This window comes from Bos javanicus, chromosome X (assembly GCF_032452875.1).
Source record: "Bos javanicus breed banteng chromosome X, ARS-OSU_banteng_1.0, whole genome shotgun sequence".
NCBI classification, from domain to species: domain Eukaryota; kingdom Metazoa; phylum Chordata; class Mammalia; order Artiodactyla; family Bovidae; genus Bos; species Bos javanicus.
In genome coordinates this window covers 25,644,945-25,665,698 of record NC_083897.1, presented here as the reverse complement: position 1 = coordinate 25,665,698, position 20,754 = coordinate 25,644,945, and the positions used below count along the sequence as shown (strand labels likewise).

At 40.4% G+C, this 20,754-nt stretch overlaps 1 protein-coding gene across 1 annotated transcript; it reads left to right on the top strand.

Moving 5' to 3' along the window:
• Window positions 1-19,520: 19,520 nt before the first annotated feature.
• LOC133242426 (spermatid nuclear transition protein 3-like) lies at window positions 19,521-20,273 on the top strand. Its single transcript, XM_061408582.1, has 2 exons — window positions 19,521-19,679; window positions 19,859-20,273. Exons 1-2 carry the CDS (start codon window positions 19,563-19,565, stop codon window positions 20,072-20,074), a joined length of 333 nt encoding a protein of 110 aa, XP_061264566.1. The 5' UTR covers window positions 19,521-19,562; the 3' UTR covers window positions 20,075-20,273.
• Window positions 20,274-20,754: the final 481 nt, after the last annotated feature.

The window sequence follows — 20,754 nt, the reverse complement described above, 5'->3', positions numbered from 1 at the left end:
ATTTGCTTATGGAGTTGTTTTTGCTTTTATTTTTTAAATGAATTCATGCACATTGCCAAAAATAATGAACTAGTACTAAAAGATTTACAACAAAATAGAGCAGCCCCTTGTCACATCTGTCTCCGATTCCTGACCCACACTTCAGAGGCAACAGCTTGAAAATCTTTTGAATCTTCCTTCTAATATTTACCTCCACATTTTTAAAGAATAAGCTGGTTTGGCTCCTTATCAAATTACTGATTATTGACCCAATCTCTGCATTTCTCCCTATGTGACAACTTCCACTTCCTGACATTTATTTTTGTGATATACTTACAGTGTAATTTTTGGTGAAAAGAGTTACTACTGCTTGCATTATTACTAAGTAGATATCATTCATTGATATCATTGAATTCATTGAATTATATGTAATGTACATTTGACTCCTTTTCTTGCACCATTTTTGTCATCTGGCATGGAGCATGCCTGATTTTTTCAAACAGCTTACTGTCCACATATCTTTAACTAATTTTCCAAATGTTCAAACAGGCACTCTATTAGTTCTTTTAATTTTTAGACATCCTCCCTGACATTGTAAAGCTCTCCTGTCTCTTGTGCTTCAGTTTGTACTCACTGCTCTCTAGATATGCCACCCAACTGCCATCCTGAGACTTTTCCCTTTGCCTGAGACTTCAGCTGGGACATCCCTTATCTCACACTTGAATTGGATCATCTCTCCCTCAGGGCACATCTCTGCTTCTTTCTTGGTTTACACTCCTGTTTGGGTGAAGCCAGATGCTCAGTCAAAGTGGGGGAGGTGCAGATCTTGAGACTTTGGGCATCCAATTCTAGTTCAACCTTTCCCCCCTTTTCTATTCATATTTTTCAGTATGGCAGTTGCAAGCTCTGATCCTAGTCATATTACATTGCTTGACCATCTTTCCCATTTCCAGAAGTTTTTTAAAACATATTCTTAAATTATGGTACTGTGATAAGCTAAATAATGCTTCCCAAAAGATTTACCCCTCGAGGAGATTAAAATTCAATTTAGAGGACAAATACCCTCATATGAGATCAAACTGATCAATCCTAAAGGAAATCAACCCTGAATATTTATTGGAAGGATTGAGACTGAAGCTCAGGCTCCAATACTTTGGCCACTTGGTGCAAAGAGCTGACTCATTGCAAAAGACCCTGATGCTGGGAAAGATCGAAGACAGGAGGAGAAGGGGATGACAGAGGATGAGATGGTTGGATGGCATCACTGACTCAATGGACATGAATTTGAGCAAACTCTAAGAGATAGTAGAGGACAGAAGACCTTGGCATGCTGCAGTCCATGAGGTCGCAGAGTCAGACACGACTTGGCAACTGAACAACAACAACCTGAGACAATCAGGAAATAGCATTAAGCAAAGGTAAGCCAAGGCCAACATAAAGATAACAATGACAGTTATATGAAAGTTTAATGAATATCAGATCAGATCAGATCAGTCGCTCAGTCGTGTCCGACTCTTTGCGACCCCATGAATCGCAGCACGCCAGGCCTCCCTGTCCATCACCAACTCCCAGAGTTCACTGAGACTCACATCCATAGAGTCAGTGATGCCATCCAGCCATCTCATCCTCTGTCGTCCCCTTCTCCTCTTGCCCCCAATCCCTCCCAGCGTCAGAGTCTTTTCCAAGGAGTCAACTCTTCGCATGAGGTGGCCAAAGTACTGGAGTTTCAGCTTTAGCATCATTCCTTCCAAAGAAATCCCAGGGCTGATCTCCTTCAGAATGGACTGGTTGGATCTCCTTGCAGTCCAAGGGACTCTCAGGAGTCTTCTCCAACACCACAGTTCAAAAGCATCAATTCTTAGGCACTCAGCCTTCTTCACAGTCCAACTCTCACATCCATACATAACCACAGGAAAAGCCATAGCCTTGACTAGACAAACCTTTGTTGGCAAAGTAATGTCTCTGCTTTTGAATATGCTATCTAGGTTGGTCATAACTTTCCTTCCAAGGAGTAAGCATCTTTTAATTTCATGGCTGCAATCACCATCTGCAGTGATTTTGGAGCCCAGAAAAATAAAGTCTGACACTGTTTCCACTGTTTCCCCATCTATTTCCCATCAAGTGATGGGACCGGATGCCATGATCTTCGTTTTCTGAATGTTGAACTTTAAGCCCACTTTTTCACTCTCCACTTTCACTTTCATCAAGAGGCTTTTTAGTTCCTCTTCACTTTCTGCCATAAGGGTGATGTCATCTGCATATCTGAGGTTATTGATATTTCTCCTGGAAATCTTGATTCCAGCTTGTTTCTTCTAGTCCAGCGTTTCTCATGATGTACTCTGCATATAAGTTAAATAAACAGGGTGACAACATACAGCCTTGACTAACTCCTTTTCCTATTTGGAACCAGTCTGTTGTTCCATGTCCAGTTCTAACTGTTGCTTCCTGACCTGCATACAGATTTGTCAAGAGGCAGATCAGGTGATCTGGTATTCCCATCTCTTTCAGAACTTTCCACAGTTTATTGTGATCCACACAGTCAAAGGCTTTGGCATAGTCAAGAAAGCAGAAATAGATGCTTTTCTGGAACTCTCTTGCTTTTTCCATGATCCAGTGGATGTTGGCAATTTGATCTCTGGTTCCTCTGCCTTTTCTAAAACCAGCTTAAACATCAGGAAGTTCACGGTTCACATATTGCTGAAGCCTGGCTTTGAGAATTTTAAGCATTACTTTACTAGTGTGTGAGATGCGTGCAATTGTGTGGTAGTTTGAGCATTCTTTATATACATCAGTACAAATCAGAGAGCTAAAAGATAGCTTCATATAATAGCTGGGAATTGAATGGTCTCTTAAGATTGAATAGAAGTTACAGGATACTTAATGCAAGACAAAATAGGCTAAAAATGACAAGTGAGAAGCTAACCAGTAAAGAGAGGTGATGGAAAACAGCAAGTTTCATTTGGATGAGGAGTTTGTGTGTGTTAGTCACAGTCATGTCTGACTCTTTGCGACCCCACAGACTATAGCCCACCACGCTCCTCTCTCCATGGAATTCTCCAAGCAAGAATACTGGAGTAGGTTGCCATTTCCTTCTCTGGGGTATCTTCCTGACTAAGGTATCAAACCCAGGTCTCCTTCATTGCAGGCAGATACTTTACCATCTGAGCTAGAGGGAAATCCCCGGATAAGTAGTATAGAAGAAGGCTATAGCAAGACTTGAGAACTAGACCTATTAGGCAGAATTCAGATCAAGACTGTTAACATTTAATTCAGCATGAATTGAGAGCTCTGTGGGCACAAACAAGGCTTGTCAAATGATGTGTTTCATTCTAAGGTGATTGTGTGAGAACCTTGAGGTTTCTTTAAAAGTAATCCCCTGAAATAAATATCTACATTTAGTGACACTGTCCCAGATAAGGTTGTGTGGAGTTGAAGGGGGGAACGAGGTGTGTGAATGCAAATCTAACTCCCCTGTGTACAGAATTTCAAGCTATTTGACTTTCAAGCCTATTCCCTATGACCTTCTTCTGTAGCTAGTGCCTCCAAATCTAAGATTTTCCAGGATCTTCAGGGCAAATTATTAGCTTCTTGATGGGCTCTAGTCTGTGGACCTTTAAAGTTCAGCTTCTTGGTCTTTGCTAAGTCACTTAACACTTTGTTATCCATCTTTAAAAAATGTGTTGATATTGTTAGCTGTTTTCTCTTCTGCCATCTCTTTGTCCTCCTGGCTTTATACCATTTCCATTTGTGCTCAGTAGCATCTGACTATTTGCAACCCCATGGACTGTTAGCCCACCAGAATCCTCTCGTCCATGGAATTTTCCAGGCAAGATTACTGGAGTGTGTTGTCATTTCCTTCTCCAGGAAATCTTCCCAACCCAGGGATTGAACCCACATCTTTTGTGTCTCCTGCATTGACAAGCAGATTCTTTACCACTAGGCCACCTAGGAATCTGTATACCATTTCCAATCCTGTGTAATTTTAGTGAAATTTCAAGGAGTAGAAATAAGTGAGTTGTCCATTATAATTTTTTAATTACTTATTAAATATTACATGAGTTAATGAATAGAAAACCAAAAAATGGTGAAATAATTAAATATTATGAAGACATACAGCTGTTAGCTGACCATGGTTCATGCTGTACTTCATGTATTTCAAGTTGCTAGTCTTTAAACAGTAAATGATTGACTGAAAGATACTAAACTAGGCCTGACATCAGGGGAACCAGCATGTGTAGTTGAGGTTTGATCCCTGTGTCAGGAAGATCCCCTGCAGAAGGGCATGGCAACTCAGTCCAGTATTCTTGCCTGGAAAATCCCATGGACAGAGGAGCCTGGTGGGTTACAGTCCATAGGGTTGCAAACAGTCGAAAATGACTGAAGCAATTCAGCACACACGCATATGCATAGTTGAATTGTAAGCTCTTCCTACACATGAACTTTGAGTCACACACATTTGCCCCTGAACTAAGATTAATGAAAGAAATGTATTACTACTAAGTTTTATACAAATAGAGATCTTATGAAGGAAAAAAGGCAGATATCAGTAATTTTTTTAATATAAATTTATTTAATTGGAGGCTAATTACTTTACAATAGTGTATTGGTTTTATCATACATCAACATAAATCTGCCACGGGTGTATACTTGTTTCCCATTCTGAACCCCCTCCCACCTCCATCCCCATACCATCCCTCTGGGTCATCCCAGTGCACCAGCCCCAAGCATCCTGTATCATGCATCCAACCTGGACTGGCAATTCATTTCACATATGATATTATACATGTTTCAATGCCATTCTCCCAAATCATACCACCTTCGCCCTCTGCCACAGAGTCCAAAAGACTGTTCTATACATCTGTGGCTCTTTTGCTATCTCACATATAGGGTTATCATTACCATCTTTCTAATTTCTATATATATGTGTTAGTATACCATATTGGTGTTTTTCTTTCTGGCTTACTTCACTCTGTATAATAGGCTTCAGTTTCATCCAACTCATTAGAACTGATTGATTCAAATGTATTCTTTTTAATAGCTGAGTAATATTCCATTGTGTATATGTACTAAGCTTTCTTATCCATTCATCTACTGATGGACATCTAGGTTGCTTCCATGTTCTGGCTATAATAAACAGTGCTGAGATGAACATTGGGGTACACGTGTCTCTTTCAATTCTGGTTTCCTCGGTGTGTATGCCCAGCAGTGGGATTGCTAGATCGTATGGCAGGTCTATTTCCAGCTTTTTAAGGAATCTCCACACTGTTGTCCATAGTGGCTGTACTAGTTTGCATTCCCATCAACAGTGTAAGAGGGTTCCCTTTTCTCCACACAGTCTTCAGCATTTATTGCTTGTAGACTTTTGGATAGCAGCCATTCTGACTGGCACAAAATGGTACCTCATTGTGGTTTTGATTTGCATTTCTCTGATAATGAGTGATGTTGAGCATCTTTTCATGTGTTTGTTAGCCATCTGTATGTCTTCTTTGGAGAAATGTCTATTTAGTTCTTTGGCCCATTTTTTGATTGGGTCATTTATTTTTCTGGAATTGAGCTGCGGGAGTTGCTTGTATATTTTTGAGATTAATTCTTTGTCAGTTGCTTCATTTGCTATTGCTATTGTTTTCTCCCATTCTGAAGGCTGTCTTTTCACCTTGCTTATAGTTTCCTTTGTTGTGCAGAAGCTTTTAATTTTAATTAGGTCCCATTTATTTTTGCTTTTATCTCCATTACTGTATGAAGTGGGTCATAGAGGATCCTGCTGTGATTTATGTCAGAGAGTGTTTTGCCTATGTTCTCCTCTAGGAGTTTTATAGTTTCTGGTCTTACTTTTAGATCTTTAATCCATTTTGAGTCTATTTTTGTGTATGGTGTGAGAAATTGTTCTAGTTTCATTCTTTTACAAGTTGTTGACCAGTTTTCCCAGCACCACTTGTTAAAGAGATTGTCTTTTCTCCATTGTATATTCTTGCCTCCTTTATCAAAGATAAGGTGTCCATAGGTGCATGCATTTATCTCTTGGCTTTCTATTTTGTTCCATTGATCTATATTTCTGTCTTTGTGCCAGTACCATACTGTCTTGATGACTGGAGCTTTGTAGTAGAGCCTGAAATCAGGCAGGTTGATGCCTCCAGTTCCATTCTTCTTTCTCAAGATTGCTTTGTCTATTCGAGGTTTTTTTGTATTTCCATACAAATTGTGAAATTATTTGTTTTAGCCCTGTGAAAAATACCATTGGTAGCTTGATAGGGATTGCATTGAATCTATAGATTGCTTTGGATAGAATACTCATTTTCACTATATTGATTCTTCTGATCCATGAACACAGTATATTTCTCCATCTATTAGTGTCCTCTTTGATTTCTTTCATCAGTGTCTTATAGTTCTCTCTCTCTCTCTCTCTATATATATATATATATATATATATATATATATATATATATGTCTTTTGTTTCTTTAGGTAGATATATTCCTAAATATTTTATTTTTTTTTGTTGCAATGGTGAATGGAATTGTGTCCTTAATTTCTCTATTTTCTCATTATTAGTGTATAGGAATGCAAGGGATTTATGTTTGTTGATTTTATATCCTGAAACTTTACTATATTCATTTATTAGCTCTAGTAATTTTCTGGTGGAGTCTTTAGGGTTTCCTATGTAGAAGATCATGAAATCTGCAAACAGTGAGAGTTTTACTTCTTCTTTTCCAATTTGGATTCCTTTTATTTCTTTTTCTGCTCTGATTGCTGTGGCCAAAACTTCCAAAACTATGTTGAATAGTAGTGGTGAAAGGGGGCATCCTTGTCTTGTTCCTGACTTTAGGGGAAGTGCTTTCAATTTTTCACCATTGAGGATAATGTTTGCTGTGGGTTTGTCAAATATAGCTTTTATTATGTTGAGGTATGTTCCTTCTATTCCTGCTTTCTGGAGAGTTTTTATCATAAATGGGTGTTGAATTTGTCAAAGGCTTTCTCTGCATCTATTGAGATAATCATATGGCTTTTATTTTTCAATTTGTTAATGTGGTGTATTGCATTGATTGATTTGTGGATACTGAAGAATCCTTGCATTCCTGGGATAAAGCCCACTTGGTCATGATGTATGATCTTTTTAATGTGTTGTTGGATTCTGATTGCTAGAATTTTGTTAAGGATTTTTGCATCTATGTTCATCAGTGACAATGGCTGTAGTTTTCTTTCTTTCTTTCTTTTTTTTTGTGGCATCTTTGTCAGGTTTTGGTATTAGGATGATGGTAGCCTCATAGAGTGAGTTTGGAAGTTTACCTTCCTCTGCAATTTTATGGAAGAGTTTGAGTAGGATAGACATTAGTTCTTCTCTAAATTTTTGGTAGAATTCAGTTGTGAAGTCGTCTGGACCTGGGCTTTTGTTTGCTGGAAGATTTCTGATTGCAGTTTCAATTTCCGTGCTTGTGATGGGTCTGTTAAGATTTTCTATTTCTTCCTGGTTCAGTTTTGGAAAGTTGTTCTTTTCTAAGAATTTGTCCATTTCTTCCAAGTTGTCCATTTTATTGGCATATAATTGCTGATAGCAGTCTCTTATGATCCTTTGTATTTCTGTGTTGTCTGATTTGACCTCTCCATTTTCATTTCTAATTTTATTGATTTCATTTTTCTCCCTTTGTTTCTTGATGAGTCTGGCTAATGCTTTGTCAATTTTATTTATCTTCTCAAAGAACCAGCTTTTGGCTTTGTTGATTTTTGGTCTCTTTTGTTTCTTTTGCATTTATTTCTGCCCTACTTTTTAAGATTTCTTTCCTTCTACTAACCTTAGGGTTCTTAATTTCTCATTTTATAGTTGCTTTAGGTATAGGGTTAGGTTATTTATTTGACTTTTTTCTTGTTTCTTGAGGTATGCCTGTATTGCTTTGAACCTTCCCCTTAGCACTGATTTTACAGTGTCCCATAGATTTTGGGTTGTTGTGTTTTCATTTTCTTTCATTTCTATGCATATTTTGATTCCTTTTTTTATTTATTCTTTGATTTGTTGGTTATTCAGCAGCGTGTTGTTCAGCCTGCATATGTTGGAATTTTTAATAGTTTTTCTCCTGTAATTGAGATCTAATGCATTGTGGTCAGAAAAGATGCTTGGGATGATTTCAATTTTTTTTGAATTTACTAAGGCTAGATTTATGGCCTAGTATGTGATCTATCCTGGAGAAGGTTCCGTGTGTGCTTGAGAAAAAGGTGAAATTCATTGTTTTGGGATGAAATGTCCTATAAATATCAGTTAGGTCTAACTGGTCTGTTGTATCACTTAAAGTTTGTGTTTCCTTGTTAAGTTTCTGTTTAGTTGATCTATCCATAGGTGTGCACGGGGTATTACAGTCTCCCACTATTATTGTGTTATTGTTAATTTCCCCTTTCATACTTGTTAACATTTGTCTTACATATTGCAGTGCTCCTATGTTGGGTGCATATATATTTATAATTGTTGTATCTTCTTCTTGGATTGATCCTTCAATCATTATATAATGTCCTTCTTTGTCTCTTTTCACAGCCTTTGTTTTAAAGTCTATTTTATCTCTTATGAATATTGCTACTTCTGCTTTCTTTTTGTCTCTATTCACGTGGAATATCTTTTTCCAGGCCTTCACTTTCAGTCTGTATGTGTCCCTTGTTTTGAGGTGGGTTTCTTATAGACAACATATATAGGGGTCTTGTTTTTGTATCCATTCAGCCAGTCTTTGTCTTTTGGTTGGGGCATTCAACCCATTTACATTTAAGGTAATTATTGATAAGTATGATCCCATTGCCATTTACTTTATTGTTTTGGGTTCGAGTTTATATCCCTTTTTGTGTTTCCTGTCTAGAGAATATCCTTTAGTATTTGTTGGAGAGCTTGTTTGGTGGTGCTGAATTCTCTCAGCTTGTGCTTGTCTGTAAAGCTTTTGATTTCTCCTTCATATTTGAGTGAGATCCTTGCTGGGTACAGTAATCTGGGCTGTAGGTTATTTTCTTTCATCACTTTAAGTATGTCCTGCCATTCCCTCCTGGCCTGAAGAGTTTTTATTGAAAGATCAACTGTTATCCTTATGGGAATCCCCTTGTGTGTTATTTGTTGTTTTTCCCTTGCTGCTTTTAATATTTGTTCTTTGTGCTTGATCTTTGTTAATTTGATTAATATGTGTCTTGGGGTGTTTCACCTTGGGTTTATCCTGTTTAGGACTCTCTGGGTTTCTTGGACTTGGGTGATCATTTCCTTCCCCATTTTAGGGAAATTTTCAACTATTATCTCCTCAAGTATTCTCTCATGGTCTTTCTTGTTGTCTTCTTCTTCTGGGACTCCTATGATTTGAATGTTGGGGCATTGAACACTGTCCCAGAGGTCTATGAGATAGTCCTCATTTCTTTTAATTCATTTTTCTTTATTCCTCTCTGATTCATTTATTTCTACCATTCTATCTTCTCCCTCACTAATCCTATCTTTGCCTCCATTATTCTACTATTTATTCTCTCCAGAGTGTTTTTGATCTCATTTGTTGCATTATTCATTTTTTTTTCATTTTAAATTTAACTTTTATTTTTTTAAATTTTTTTAATTAATTTTATTTTATTTTTAAACTTTACATAATTGTATTAGTTTTGCCAAATATCAAAATGAATCCACCACAGGTATACATGTGTATATTGACTTTTTAAAATTTCTTCTAGGTCCTTGTTAAACCTTTCTTGCATCTTCTCAATCCTTGTCTCTAAGGTATTTATCTGTGATTCCATTTTGTTTTCAAGATTTTGGATTTTTCTCTATCATTATTTGGAATTCTTTATCAGGTAGATTCTTTATCTCTTCCTCTTTTGTTTGGTTTGGTGGGCATTTATCCTGTTCATTTACCTGCTGGGTATTTCTCTGTCTCTTCCTCTTGTTTATATTGCTGTGGAGTTTCCTCTCCCAAAAGGGGAGAGAGGAGTCAAGCCAGTAATCTCACTCCCAAGTAAAAATGGGTGGGGTTGTACAGGTGGTTTGTCAAGGTTTCCTGGTTAGGGAAGCTTGAGTCAGTGTTCTGGTGGGTGAGCTGGATTTCTTCTCTCTGGAGTGCAATGAAGTGTCCAGTAATGAGTTATGAGATGTCAGTGGGTTTGGAGTGACTTTGGGCAGCCTGTATATTGAAGCTCCGGGCTGTGTTCCTGTGTTGCTGGAGAATTTGTGTGGTATGTCTTGCTCTGGAACTTGTTGGCCCTTGGGTGGTGCTTGGTTTCAGTGTAGGTATGGAGGCGTTTGATGAGCTCCTGTCGATTAATGTTCCCTAGAGTCAGGAGTTCTCTGGTGTTCTCAGGATTGGGACTTAAGCCTCCTGCTTCTGGTTTTCAGTCTTATTTTTGCAGTAGCCTCAAGACTTCTCCATCTATACAGCACAGTTTCTCCACAGTGAGGGACACCCAGAGAGGTTCACAGAGTTACATTTAGAAGAGAAGCGGGAGGAGGGAGATAGAGGTGACCTGAATGAGATGAGGTGGAATTAAAAGAGGAGAGAGCAAGCAAGCCAGTAATCACTTCCTTATGTGTGCTCCACAGTCTGGACCACTCAGAGATGTTCACAGAGTTATACAGAGAAGAGAAGAGGAAGGAGACAGAGGTGGCCAGGAGGATAAAGGGGGAATCAAAAGGAGCAAGACAGATCCAGCCAGTCATCAGTTCCCTAAGTGTTCTCCACTGTCCGGAACACACAAAGAGATTCACAGAGTTGGGTAGAGAAGAGAAGGGGGAGGGAGGAGATAGAGGCGACCTGGTGAAAAAAAAGGAGAGTCCAAAAGGGGAGAGAGGAGTCAAGCCAGTAATCTCACTCCTATGTAAAAATGGGTACTGAAGATTGGTTTCTTAAAGGTACAAAATTGATAACAAATACCAAAAAGCACAGATTAAAAATCTAGAGTAGAGGTTGGATTTTCAATAATACAATATTAAAGAAAAAAAAGTTACAAAAATGATAAAGAATATATATATTCACATATATATATATGAAGTTTGCCTTAAAAAATAGGGGCTCTCTCTCTTTTTTTTCCAAAGTAATAGTAGGCAATAAAAATGAAAATTAAAGGAGTAATAGAGGACTTAAAATTAATTTTTTTAAAATAAAGAATAATAGTAAAAGTAGTAAAAATGTATCTAGGACTTTCTCTCATGTTGTTGTGGGCAGTGTGGGGTTAGTTCATTTTCGGATAGTTCCTTGATCCAGCTTATATTTCTAAAGATCTATAGGTCCCTTCCTATGTAGTCGGTACTAACTACAGGGTTTTAATCTATTGCACCTGTCACTTCCAAGGAGGTTCCCTCTTAGCTTCTTCTGTTTGCTCATCTCTTCAGTGTCTAATTTCCGCCCTGACACAAGGGGGCGGTGGTGGACATTTTTTTAGGCTCACTTGTTCAGTCGTGCTGTGGGGAGGGAGAGACACTGCAAACAAATAACACTGGCGTGTGTTCACAGTGTCTCGGCCACACTGGGTTTGCCCCTGCTCATGGAGTCTGTGCTTTCCCTGTCAACACTGCTTAGGCTCTAAGTTGCTTGCTCGGAACTGTCTGAGGCTGGCTCTGGGTTGTATGCACCTCCCAGGTCTAAGCCACTCAGGTTCAGGTACTCAGGTAGTCCTCAGAGGCACAGACTCAGTTGGGCCTGCGTTTTGTGCCCTTCCCAGGTCCGAGCAGCTCAGGTGACCAGCTGTTTGGCAAGAGTGGTTGCTGTGACTTATCGCCTTCCCCATCCTTGCCACTTGGTTTTCTGGGTGTACAACCGGTGCACCTTCTCAGGTGGATGATCACCATCTAGAATCCCAAGAGGTCTTAGTTAGCAATGAAGCCTGCTTGCAGTTTGGTAGATAATGCCTCTCTGGAGCCACGATCGCCCCCTTCTGGCTCTGGCTGCCTGTCACTGGAGGGGATGCTCTGCAGCAGGCTAGCTCTGCTCAGTCCTTTGTTCTGTGAGCAGGCCTGGCAGTGTCTTAGGTTAGGGCTTTTCAGGTGATAGCTATCCCACAGTCTGGTTTGCTATCCCAAGTTAGTTCCTTCAGATTGCCCTCGGGGCATTCAGGTCCAGTCCTTACTCTAAGCAGTGCAGCCTGCACCTCCCTGCCCAGCCCCTGCTTGCTAGTGGCAGATGCAGTTATCTGCACTGCTTCTCTGCTGGGGGAGTTACCATTGGGCGTGTGATCTGTGGGTTTTAATTATTTATTTATTTTTCCTCCCAGTTACGTTGCCCTATGTGGTTCCAAGGCTTGCCACAGACTCAGCAGTGAGAGTGTTTCCTGGTATTTGGAAACTTCTTTCTTTTTAAGACTCCCTTCCCGGGACAGAGCTCCATCCCTACCTCTTTTGTCTCTCTTTTTGTCTTTTATATTTTTTCCTACCTCCTTTCGAAGACAATGGGCTGCTTTTCTGGGTGCCTGATGTCCTCTGCCAGCATTCAGAAGTTGTTTTGTGGAATTTACTCAGCGTTCAAGTGTTCTTTTGATGAGTTTGTGGGGGAGAAAGTGATCTCCCCGTCCTATTCCTCTGCCATCTTAGGACCGCCAGTAAACGCTTTTTATAAATAAATAGAAAACAGAATCCAAAAGACAGAACAATCTGCTAAATGTTGCATGTCAAACCAGTGGTATGCCTAAAAACTGAAACCAAGTATTTTGACTCAGATACATTTTCTTTTTTCTCAATATACCCTATGATTTCTCAGAAGACCACATGTGGCTGCAATAATTTCATTTGAATGATGATTAGCGTTTCCCAAAAGGAATGAGCAATGAATTAATAAGTCAAAGTGGTTGAAAAATTGGAGATATCTTTATTAATTTGAAAATGATTAAAATGATTTTTGAATTTCATTGAACACAAATTGACTATTATAATTCTTTTTTGAAATATTAATATCTTTGCATTTGAACTGGCTACATTGCTGAATCTATTCCTATTAAAATTAATGTTAAACTGCACCCCCCTTCAAAAGGATGGTATAAAAATACTAGAACCAAAAGGCCGAACCATTTTATGATATGCATGATTTGTATCATATAAATATGTTACATGTATAATTTGTAACCAAAATCATCCAATTTTTAGTGTTTCCAGTGAGAGCTATTGTTGTTGTTCAGTCCCTAAGTCCTGTCTGACTCTTTGTGACCCCTTGTACTGTAACATTCAGGGCTCCTGTGTCCTCCACTACCTCTTAGCATTTACTCAAATTCATGTTCATTGAGTCAGTGATGCTATCTAACCATCTCATCCTCTGCTGCCCCCTTCTCACTTTGCTTTCAGTCTTTCCCAGCATCAAGGTCTTTTCCAATGAGTTAGCTCTCACCACAGGTGGCCTAAGTATTGGAACTTTAGCTTCAGCATCAGTCTTTCCAATGAATAGTCAGCGCTGACTTCCTTTAGATCTGACTGGTTTGATCTATGTGCAGTCCAAGGGACTCGCAAGAGTCTTCTCCAGCACTGCAGTTCTAAACCACTCAGTATGGTACTCAGCCTTCTTTATGGGCCAACTCTCACATTCATACATGACTACTGGAAAAATCACAGCTTTGACTATACAGATCTTTGTTGGCAAAGTTGTATCACTGTTTTGTAATAGACACTCTAGGTTTGTCATAGCTTTCCTTCAAGGAGCAAGCATCTTCTTATTTCATGGCTTCAGTCGCTGTCCTCATTGATTTTGGAATCCAAGAAAATAAAATATGTCACTGCTTTCACTTTCCCCCACTTCTATTTACCATGAAGTGATGGGACCAGATACCATGATCTTAGTCTTTGAATCCACATGGTTTTTTTTTGGGGGGGGGATGGCAGGCTTTTTTATCTTTATTTTTTAAATTAATTTATTTATTTTACTTGGAGGCTAATTACTTTACAATATTGTAGTGGTTTTTGCCATACATGCCATCCTGAAACCCCTCCAACCTCCCTTCCATCCCATCCCTCAGGGTCATCCCAATGCACCTCCCCTGAGCACCCTGTCACATGCATCAAACCTGGAGTAGCAATCTGTATCGCATATGATAATATACGTGTTTCAATGCTATTCTCTCAAATCATCCTACCCTCGCCTTCTCCCATGGATTCCAAAAGACTGTTCTATACATCTGTGTCTCTTTTGCTTTCTCGCATATAGGGTCATCATTGCCATCTTTCTAAATTCCATATATATGTGTTAGTGTACTGTACTGGTGTTTTTCTTTCTGACTTCCTTCACTCTGTATAATAGGCTCCAGTTTCATCCACCTCATTAGAACTGATTCAAACGTATTCTTTTTAATGGATGAGTAATATTCCATTGTGTATATATATAACAGTTTTCTTATCCTTTAGTCAGCTGACAGACTTCTAGGTTGCTTCCATGTCCTGGCTATTATAAACAGTGCTGCGATGAACATTGGGGTACACGTGTTTCTTTCAATTCTGGTTTCCTCGGTGTGTATGCCCAGCATTGGGATTCCTGGGTCATATGGCAGTTCTATTTTCAGTTTTTTAAGGAGTCTCCACACTATTCTCTGTAGTGGCTGTACTAGTTTGCATTCCCACCAACGAAGGGAACCCTTTTCTCCACACCCTCTCCAGCATTTATTGTTTGTAGACTTTTGGATAACAGCCATTCTGACCAGCGTGAGATGGTACCTCACGGTGGTTTGGATTTGCATTTCTCTGATAATGAGTGATGTTGAGCATCTTTTCATGTGTTTGTTAGCCATCTGTATGTCTTCTTTGGAGAAATGTCTGTTTAGTTCTTTGGCCCGTTTTTTGAATTGGTCATTTCTTTTTCTGGAATTGAGCTGTAGGAGCTGCTTTTATATTTTTGAGATTATTACTTTGTCAGCTGCTTTGTTTGCTATTATTTTCTCCCATTCTGAAGGTTGTCTTTTCACCTTGCTTATACTTTCCTTTGTTGTGCAAAAGCTTTTGAATTTAATTTGGTCCTATTCATTTATTTTTGCTATTTTGCTATATAATTTGGTCCTATTCATTTATTTCCATTACTCTGGGAGGTGGGTCATGGAGTATCCTGCTGTGATTTATGTCAGAGAGGGTTTTGCCTATGTTTTCCTCTAGGAGTTTTATAGTTTCTGGTCTTATGTTTAGATCTTTAATCCATTTTGAATGTATTTTGTGTATGGTGTTAGACAGTGTTCTAGTTTCATTCTTTTACAAGTGGTTGACCAGTTTTCCCAGCACCTCTTGTTAAAGAGATTGTCTTTTCTCCATTGTATATTCTTGCCTCCTTTGTCAAATATAAGGTGTCCATAGGTGGTTGGATTTATCTCTGGGCTTTCTACTTTGTTCCATTGATCTATATTTCTGTCTTTGTACCAGTACCATACTGTCTTGATGACTGTAGCTTTGTAGTAGAGCCTGAAGTCAGGCAGGTTGATTCCTCCAGTTCCATTCTTCTTTCGCAAGGTTGCTTTGGCTATTCTAGGTTTTCTGTATTTCCATACAAACTGTGAAACTATTTGTTCTAGTTCTGTGAAAAATAGCATTGGTAGCTTGATAGGGATTGCATTGAATCTATAGATTGCTTTGTGTTGTGTACTCATTTTCACTATATTGTTTATTCTGATCCATGAACATGGTATATTTCTCCATCTAGTTGTGTGATCTTTGATTTCTTTCATCAGTGTTTTACAGTTTTCTATGTATCGGTCTTTTCTTGGATCATCAAAAAAGCAAGAGAGTTCCAGAAAAACATCTATTTCTGTTTTATTGACTATGCCGAAGCCTTTGACTGTGTGGATCACAATAAACTGTGGAAAATTCTGAAAGAGACGGGAATACCAGACCACTTGACCTGCCTCTTGAGAAATTTGTATGCAGGTCAGGAAGCAACAGTTAGAAGTGGACATGGAACAACAGCCTGGTTCCAAATAGGAAAAGGAGTATGTCAAGGCTGTATATTGTCCCCCAGCTCATTTAACTTCTATGTAGAGTACATCATGAGAAACGCTGGGCTGGAAGAAGCACAAGCTGGAATCAAGATTGCCCGGAGAAATATCAATAACCTCAGATATGCAGATGACACCACCCTTACGGCAGAAAGTGAAGAGGAACTAAAAAGCCTCTTGATGAAAGTGAAAGAGGAGAGTGAAAAAGTTGGCTTAAAACTCAACATTCAGAAAACTATGATCATGGCATCTGGTCCCATCACTTGATGGGAAATAGATGGGGAAACAGTGGAAACAGTGTCAGACTTTATTTTTTGGGCTCCAAAACCACTGCAGATGGTGACTGCAGCCATGAAATTAAAAGACGCTTACTCCTTGGAAGAAAAGCTATGACCAACCTAGACAGTGTATTAAAAGGAAGAGACAATACTTTACCGACAAAGGTCCATATGTCAAAGCTAAGTTTTCCCAATAGCCATGTATGGATGGGAGAGTTGGACCATAAAGAAAGCTGAGCACTGAAGAATTGATTCTTTTGAACTGTGGTGTTGGGGAAGACTCTCGAGAGTCCCTTGGACTGCAAGGAAATCAATGCAGTCAATCCTAGAGGAAATCAGTCCTGAATATTCATTGGAAGGACTAATGCTGAAGCTCCAATACTTTGGCCATCTGAGGCAAAGAACTGACTCATTGGAAAAGACCCTGATGCAGGGAAAGATTGAAGGCCAGAGGAGAAGTGGACGACAAAGGATGAGATGGTTGGATGGCATCACCAACTTGATGGGCTTGAATTTTAAGCAAGCTCTGGGAGTTGGTGATGGACAGTGAAGCCTGATGTGCTGCAGCCAATGGGGTTTCAGAGAGTCAGAAATGACTGAGCCATTGAACGGAACTGATTGCAATAGGAAAAATGTTTTGAGCACATATCCTCACATGTCTCAAAATAGAACAGAAAAAGATGTTTCTTTAACATGGGAGGATAAGTAGGGCCAACAGGAACTCTGTGTGTATGTGTGTGTGTGTGTGTGTGTGTGTGTGTGTGTGTGTGTGTGTGTGATGGGGCAAGTGGTGGTTATGGATGAGCAGACAGCATGATGGAGCAGTTTAACAGGAAATGTTTCTCTCTGTAGTGAGCTGATTCTCAGAATGAGCTGTTAAGGGAGACAGAAATGTTTGAATCTTAGCGCTTGCTCAAGCTTGGGGGAAAGCTGAAGTTCAGAGGAGAGAAGCTTGGCTAAAGTTTAGCCAAGCCTAGTCAGCGGGTATTTTATGGATAATTGTGAGCACTTGGCCAGTCTCTGCCGTTGTCTAAGAGAGGCAAAGTCTGTCCTTAGATAATACCGTTGTTATTCAAATTGCAAGTCCATGTGCCTGACGCAGACTGAGGCCCATCAAAACTTAACCTTAAAGTTTGGAACAGAGAAAGATTTATTAAAGATTCATCCAGTGAGATGGGTGGTTCATGCCCTAAGAACCCAAAGTTACTTAAAGTTTTCAGTAAGTGCATTTAAAATCAAATGTTAGAGAGAGTCGTGGTAAGTTGCTGCAGACTTCTTGGTGTCATACCCTTTGTGCTTAAGGTTAGGTCATGGTCAGGTAATGATGTTCCTATAAATCTCTACTAGATGAATGTTATTCTCTGTCCTGACAAGAAAGGGCAGTCTCAAGGCACAGCTTTCACCCTGCAGTGTCCCAGTCCTGGTTAAGGGGAAGCAGATCTCAGCCAGCAGGTCCTTCAGTGCCAGGTTCCCACACTCTGCCCAGCTGTCATCCCTGACGAAGACAGGCATCCAACATAATAGGTCCTCAGTGTCCATCCTCAGGGCATCCAAATGGGGAGACCAGTTCTCACAAACTGAGACCCAGGAAGAAAACCACTGCTAGTAGGTCGCAGCAACAGGGATGCAGGAGAGGTACACTGCTTCTCAAGGCCTTGGCCAAGGCTAGTGGAGGGCCTTAGTGAGGGCTATGGAGTGCTACAACATCTAGTCCCCAGTGTATTCCCTGGGCCCTCCAGCTCACCTACTGGCCCAAGTCTGCATGAGCTCCAGGGCCTCCAGAAGAAGGCCTGAATCTGCCTCTTATCTCAGTCTCCTCCTGATGACCACCACACCACCCTTGACTTATCACTTTCCCAATGGCCCCCTCATTGATAGTAAGTAATCTGTGGGCAGGGCCTACTGTGGTGCTGACCAACAGGTAAGCAGGACAACTAATGGTCACTCATTGACAGTTGGCTGCTTGTGAATGGGGCCCTCTGAGGCACCAAGCAATGTTTGAGCAACACCTGTTGCCTAGGGACAGGGTGGGTTGAAATGAAGCACACCATTGGCTACCTGTTAAGGGCTGTGCTCATCCTGCTCTGTTACACTGTAAAGAGAATAAGAATCCCTGTGAATTTAAGGTTTGTCAAAGTAGTTTTCAGGGTGGGCTGGACTTCACATTCTTCTTGGCTTTGAACTATTTATACTATATGCTGAGCATGTGATCAAGTGGCAGATGTTGGAGGGGCATAGAGATGACAGCACTGGTGACAGGTATGCCTGGGAATATAATGAAAAGTATGATATGCAAAAGTTAAATAATTATGTGAAATCAAAACCAGAGGTTGGAAATGAGTCAATCAAAAAGATTCCAGCACACTGGACCCAAAGTGTCCTTATGTAACAGCACAGCCCTTCGCAGGTAGCCATTGCTGTGCCTTATTACTCTGCATCCTGTTACTAGGCAACAGGACTTGCTCAGCCATTGGTCAGTGCCTCACTGGCCCCACCCACAAGCAACCAACTATCACTGAGCTACCTACAGGTACTTGTCCTGCTCAGCTATTGGTCAGCACTGCAATGGGCCCTACCTACTGATAACTGTCAAGGAGGGATGACTGGGGAAATGATTTAGTCAAGACTCAGTGGTACAATGGTGAATTGACTTTTGACTTTGAGCACCTTCCTTTAAAAAAAATAATAATAATAATCAGGAATGTATTTCTGGTAGATGGGGCGAGTTGAGTTTCCTTGCTCAATATGAGAGTTGAAGTGTCCCAAAAAAATTTAGTGGAGGAGACATTTAAAACTGTCTTTGTTCTGATGTGTAATCTTATGGAGACTGTGTATTAAACTTTGGGCAACAGACTGAGCATTCACCAAGTCTGGGGGTCGTTAAAGCTCATCACACTAGATAAAACACCCAACCTGTTCTTAATTACCTTTTTCCACCTTAAGTGCTTGCTCTTAAGTTCCTTAAGCCCCTCAGGAACCCCCAACAGGCAGAAGGTGGTCTAGAGATGAAGTGATTACTCTGAAAGGCTGAAGTGGGACAGAAAGGGTTTGGCAGATGTTTATAGAGGGATGAAGGAGGCAGGAGTGTTGAAGTGGTACATATAAGTCAAAGGATAAAGGGAACTGAAAGGAAGTTTGAAGGTCATGAGGAGAAACACCGTGCCCCTGAATCACCACTCCCCAGAATCAGACACACAGAGGTGTCAGCAGTGGAAAAGTTATATAATGGCCTCCCTCAGCATCCACTAGCCCATGTTGATGGGCACAGTGGTACATTGTGATGTCTAAGCCCCCCAAGATGCTATTGGCTGGGGTGGTGCCTAACTGACCAATCAGATGGAAGGGTGTGGCTCCTCATTGTCCTGAAAGGGTATAAATAGGGATATCAGAGGCAGAGATTCTAGGTTAGGCCACTTCTTGGCATCATCATGACTAAGGTAATCAGGAAGCCACGGCAGTCAAGAAGAGTTCCAATGCGGTTTGCTTCCAGGATGAACGGAAAAAAGAAGACCCTTTGTCAACGGAGGTACAGAGGCAGTGTGAAAGTAAGATGATTCCAACTAAGCTCCCCATGTTCTCCATTGACTTTGCTGCCCAAAACCTCTACACAGCCCTTGGCTGGCACAAAAGCCCTCATTAGCCCACATCCCTTTTTCATGAAATCTCCCTTCCAACGCCACTTTTTTCTTTCCTAAAAACTAATACCCTTGTCTTGTCTTTCCAGGCACGAAATATGACCATGAGGGTCAGAAGACCTCTGCAAGGAACCTTGAGAAAGAAAATCCGATCATATGCCACTCAATCGAAAAAGGTGAAGAAAACAAGAAAACCAAACGGTTTTTTCCGTTCCTGTGCACGTAAGAAACTGAATCAAAGCCGTAAAAGGTCCCAACGTATGAGGCGGAATCAAAGAAGGAGGCAGAATCCAAAGAGAAGATAAGCTCAGCCGCCCCAGAATAAGAGACCCTGGAGAAGTACAACCTGGGCAGCCAGTAACTGAATCGAAAAGGTCAGACAGTTTAGAACTGTGTCTCCAGAGGTCTGCTTTGTTAGAAATGGCCAACCAAGAAAAGACTCTCACACTAACATCATCAAGTGATGGCTGCAATTACAATAAACATCAAATGGTGAAAAGATGATATTTGTGTGTGTGTGAATTTTCTGATGGAAGGGAGGGAACGAAGAGAAGAGGTGGGCACTGGAGATGGGAGGGATATGGGGTCCCGAGAGGTTGGGGAACAGGCCCTTGGGTCCCCAGTTAGCTAGAGAGTAGAGGTCTGGATTGGGTGAGGAGTCTGCACTGAAGATGGATAACCCTACTTAACACTTGATTTCAAGGGCAAGGAGGAGTGGTATGGTGTTACTGCCTTTGTTTGGGGTGTGGAATGACATTAGGGTCTAGATTGCCAGACCTAGATAGGAAGAGGTTGTCACATGGGGGTGGTGAATGTGAAACTCCCCCTGAGAAAGGTGGGCAGAAATCACCTCCTGGCCACCTACCTCATAAAAGGGATTGTTGCATCACTCGCCTATGCTGTCAGCTAAAGGTGCTCAGAAGGCACAAAGTGCTGATATATCTAAAACCCACAAATAGCACTCCAAGGGAGTAAAATAATGTTT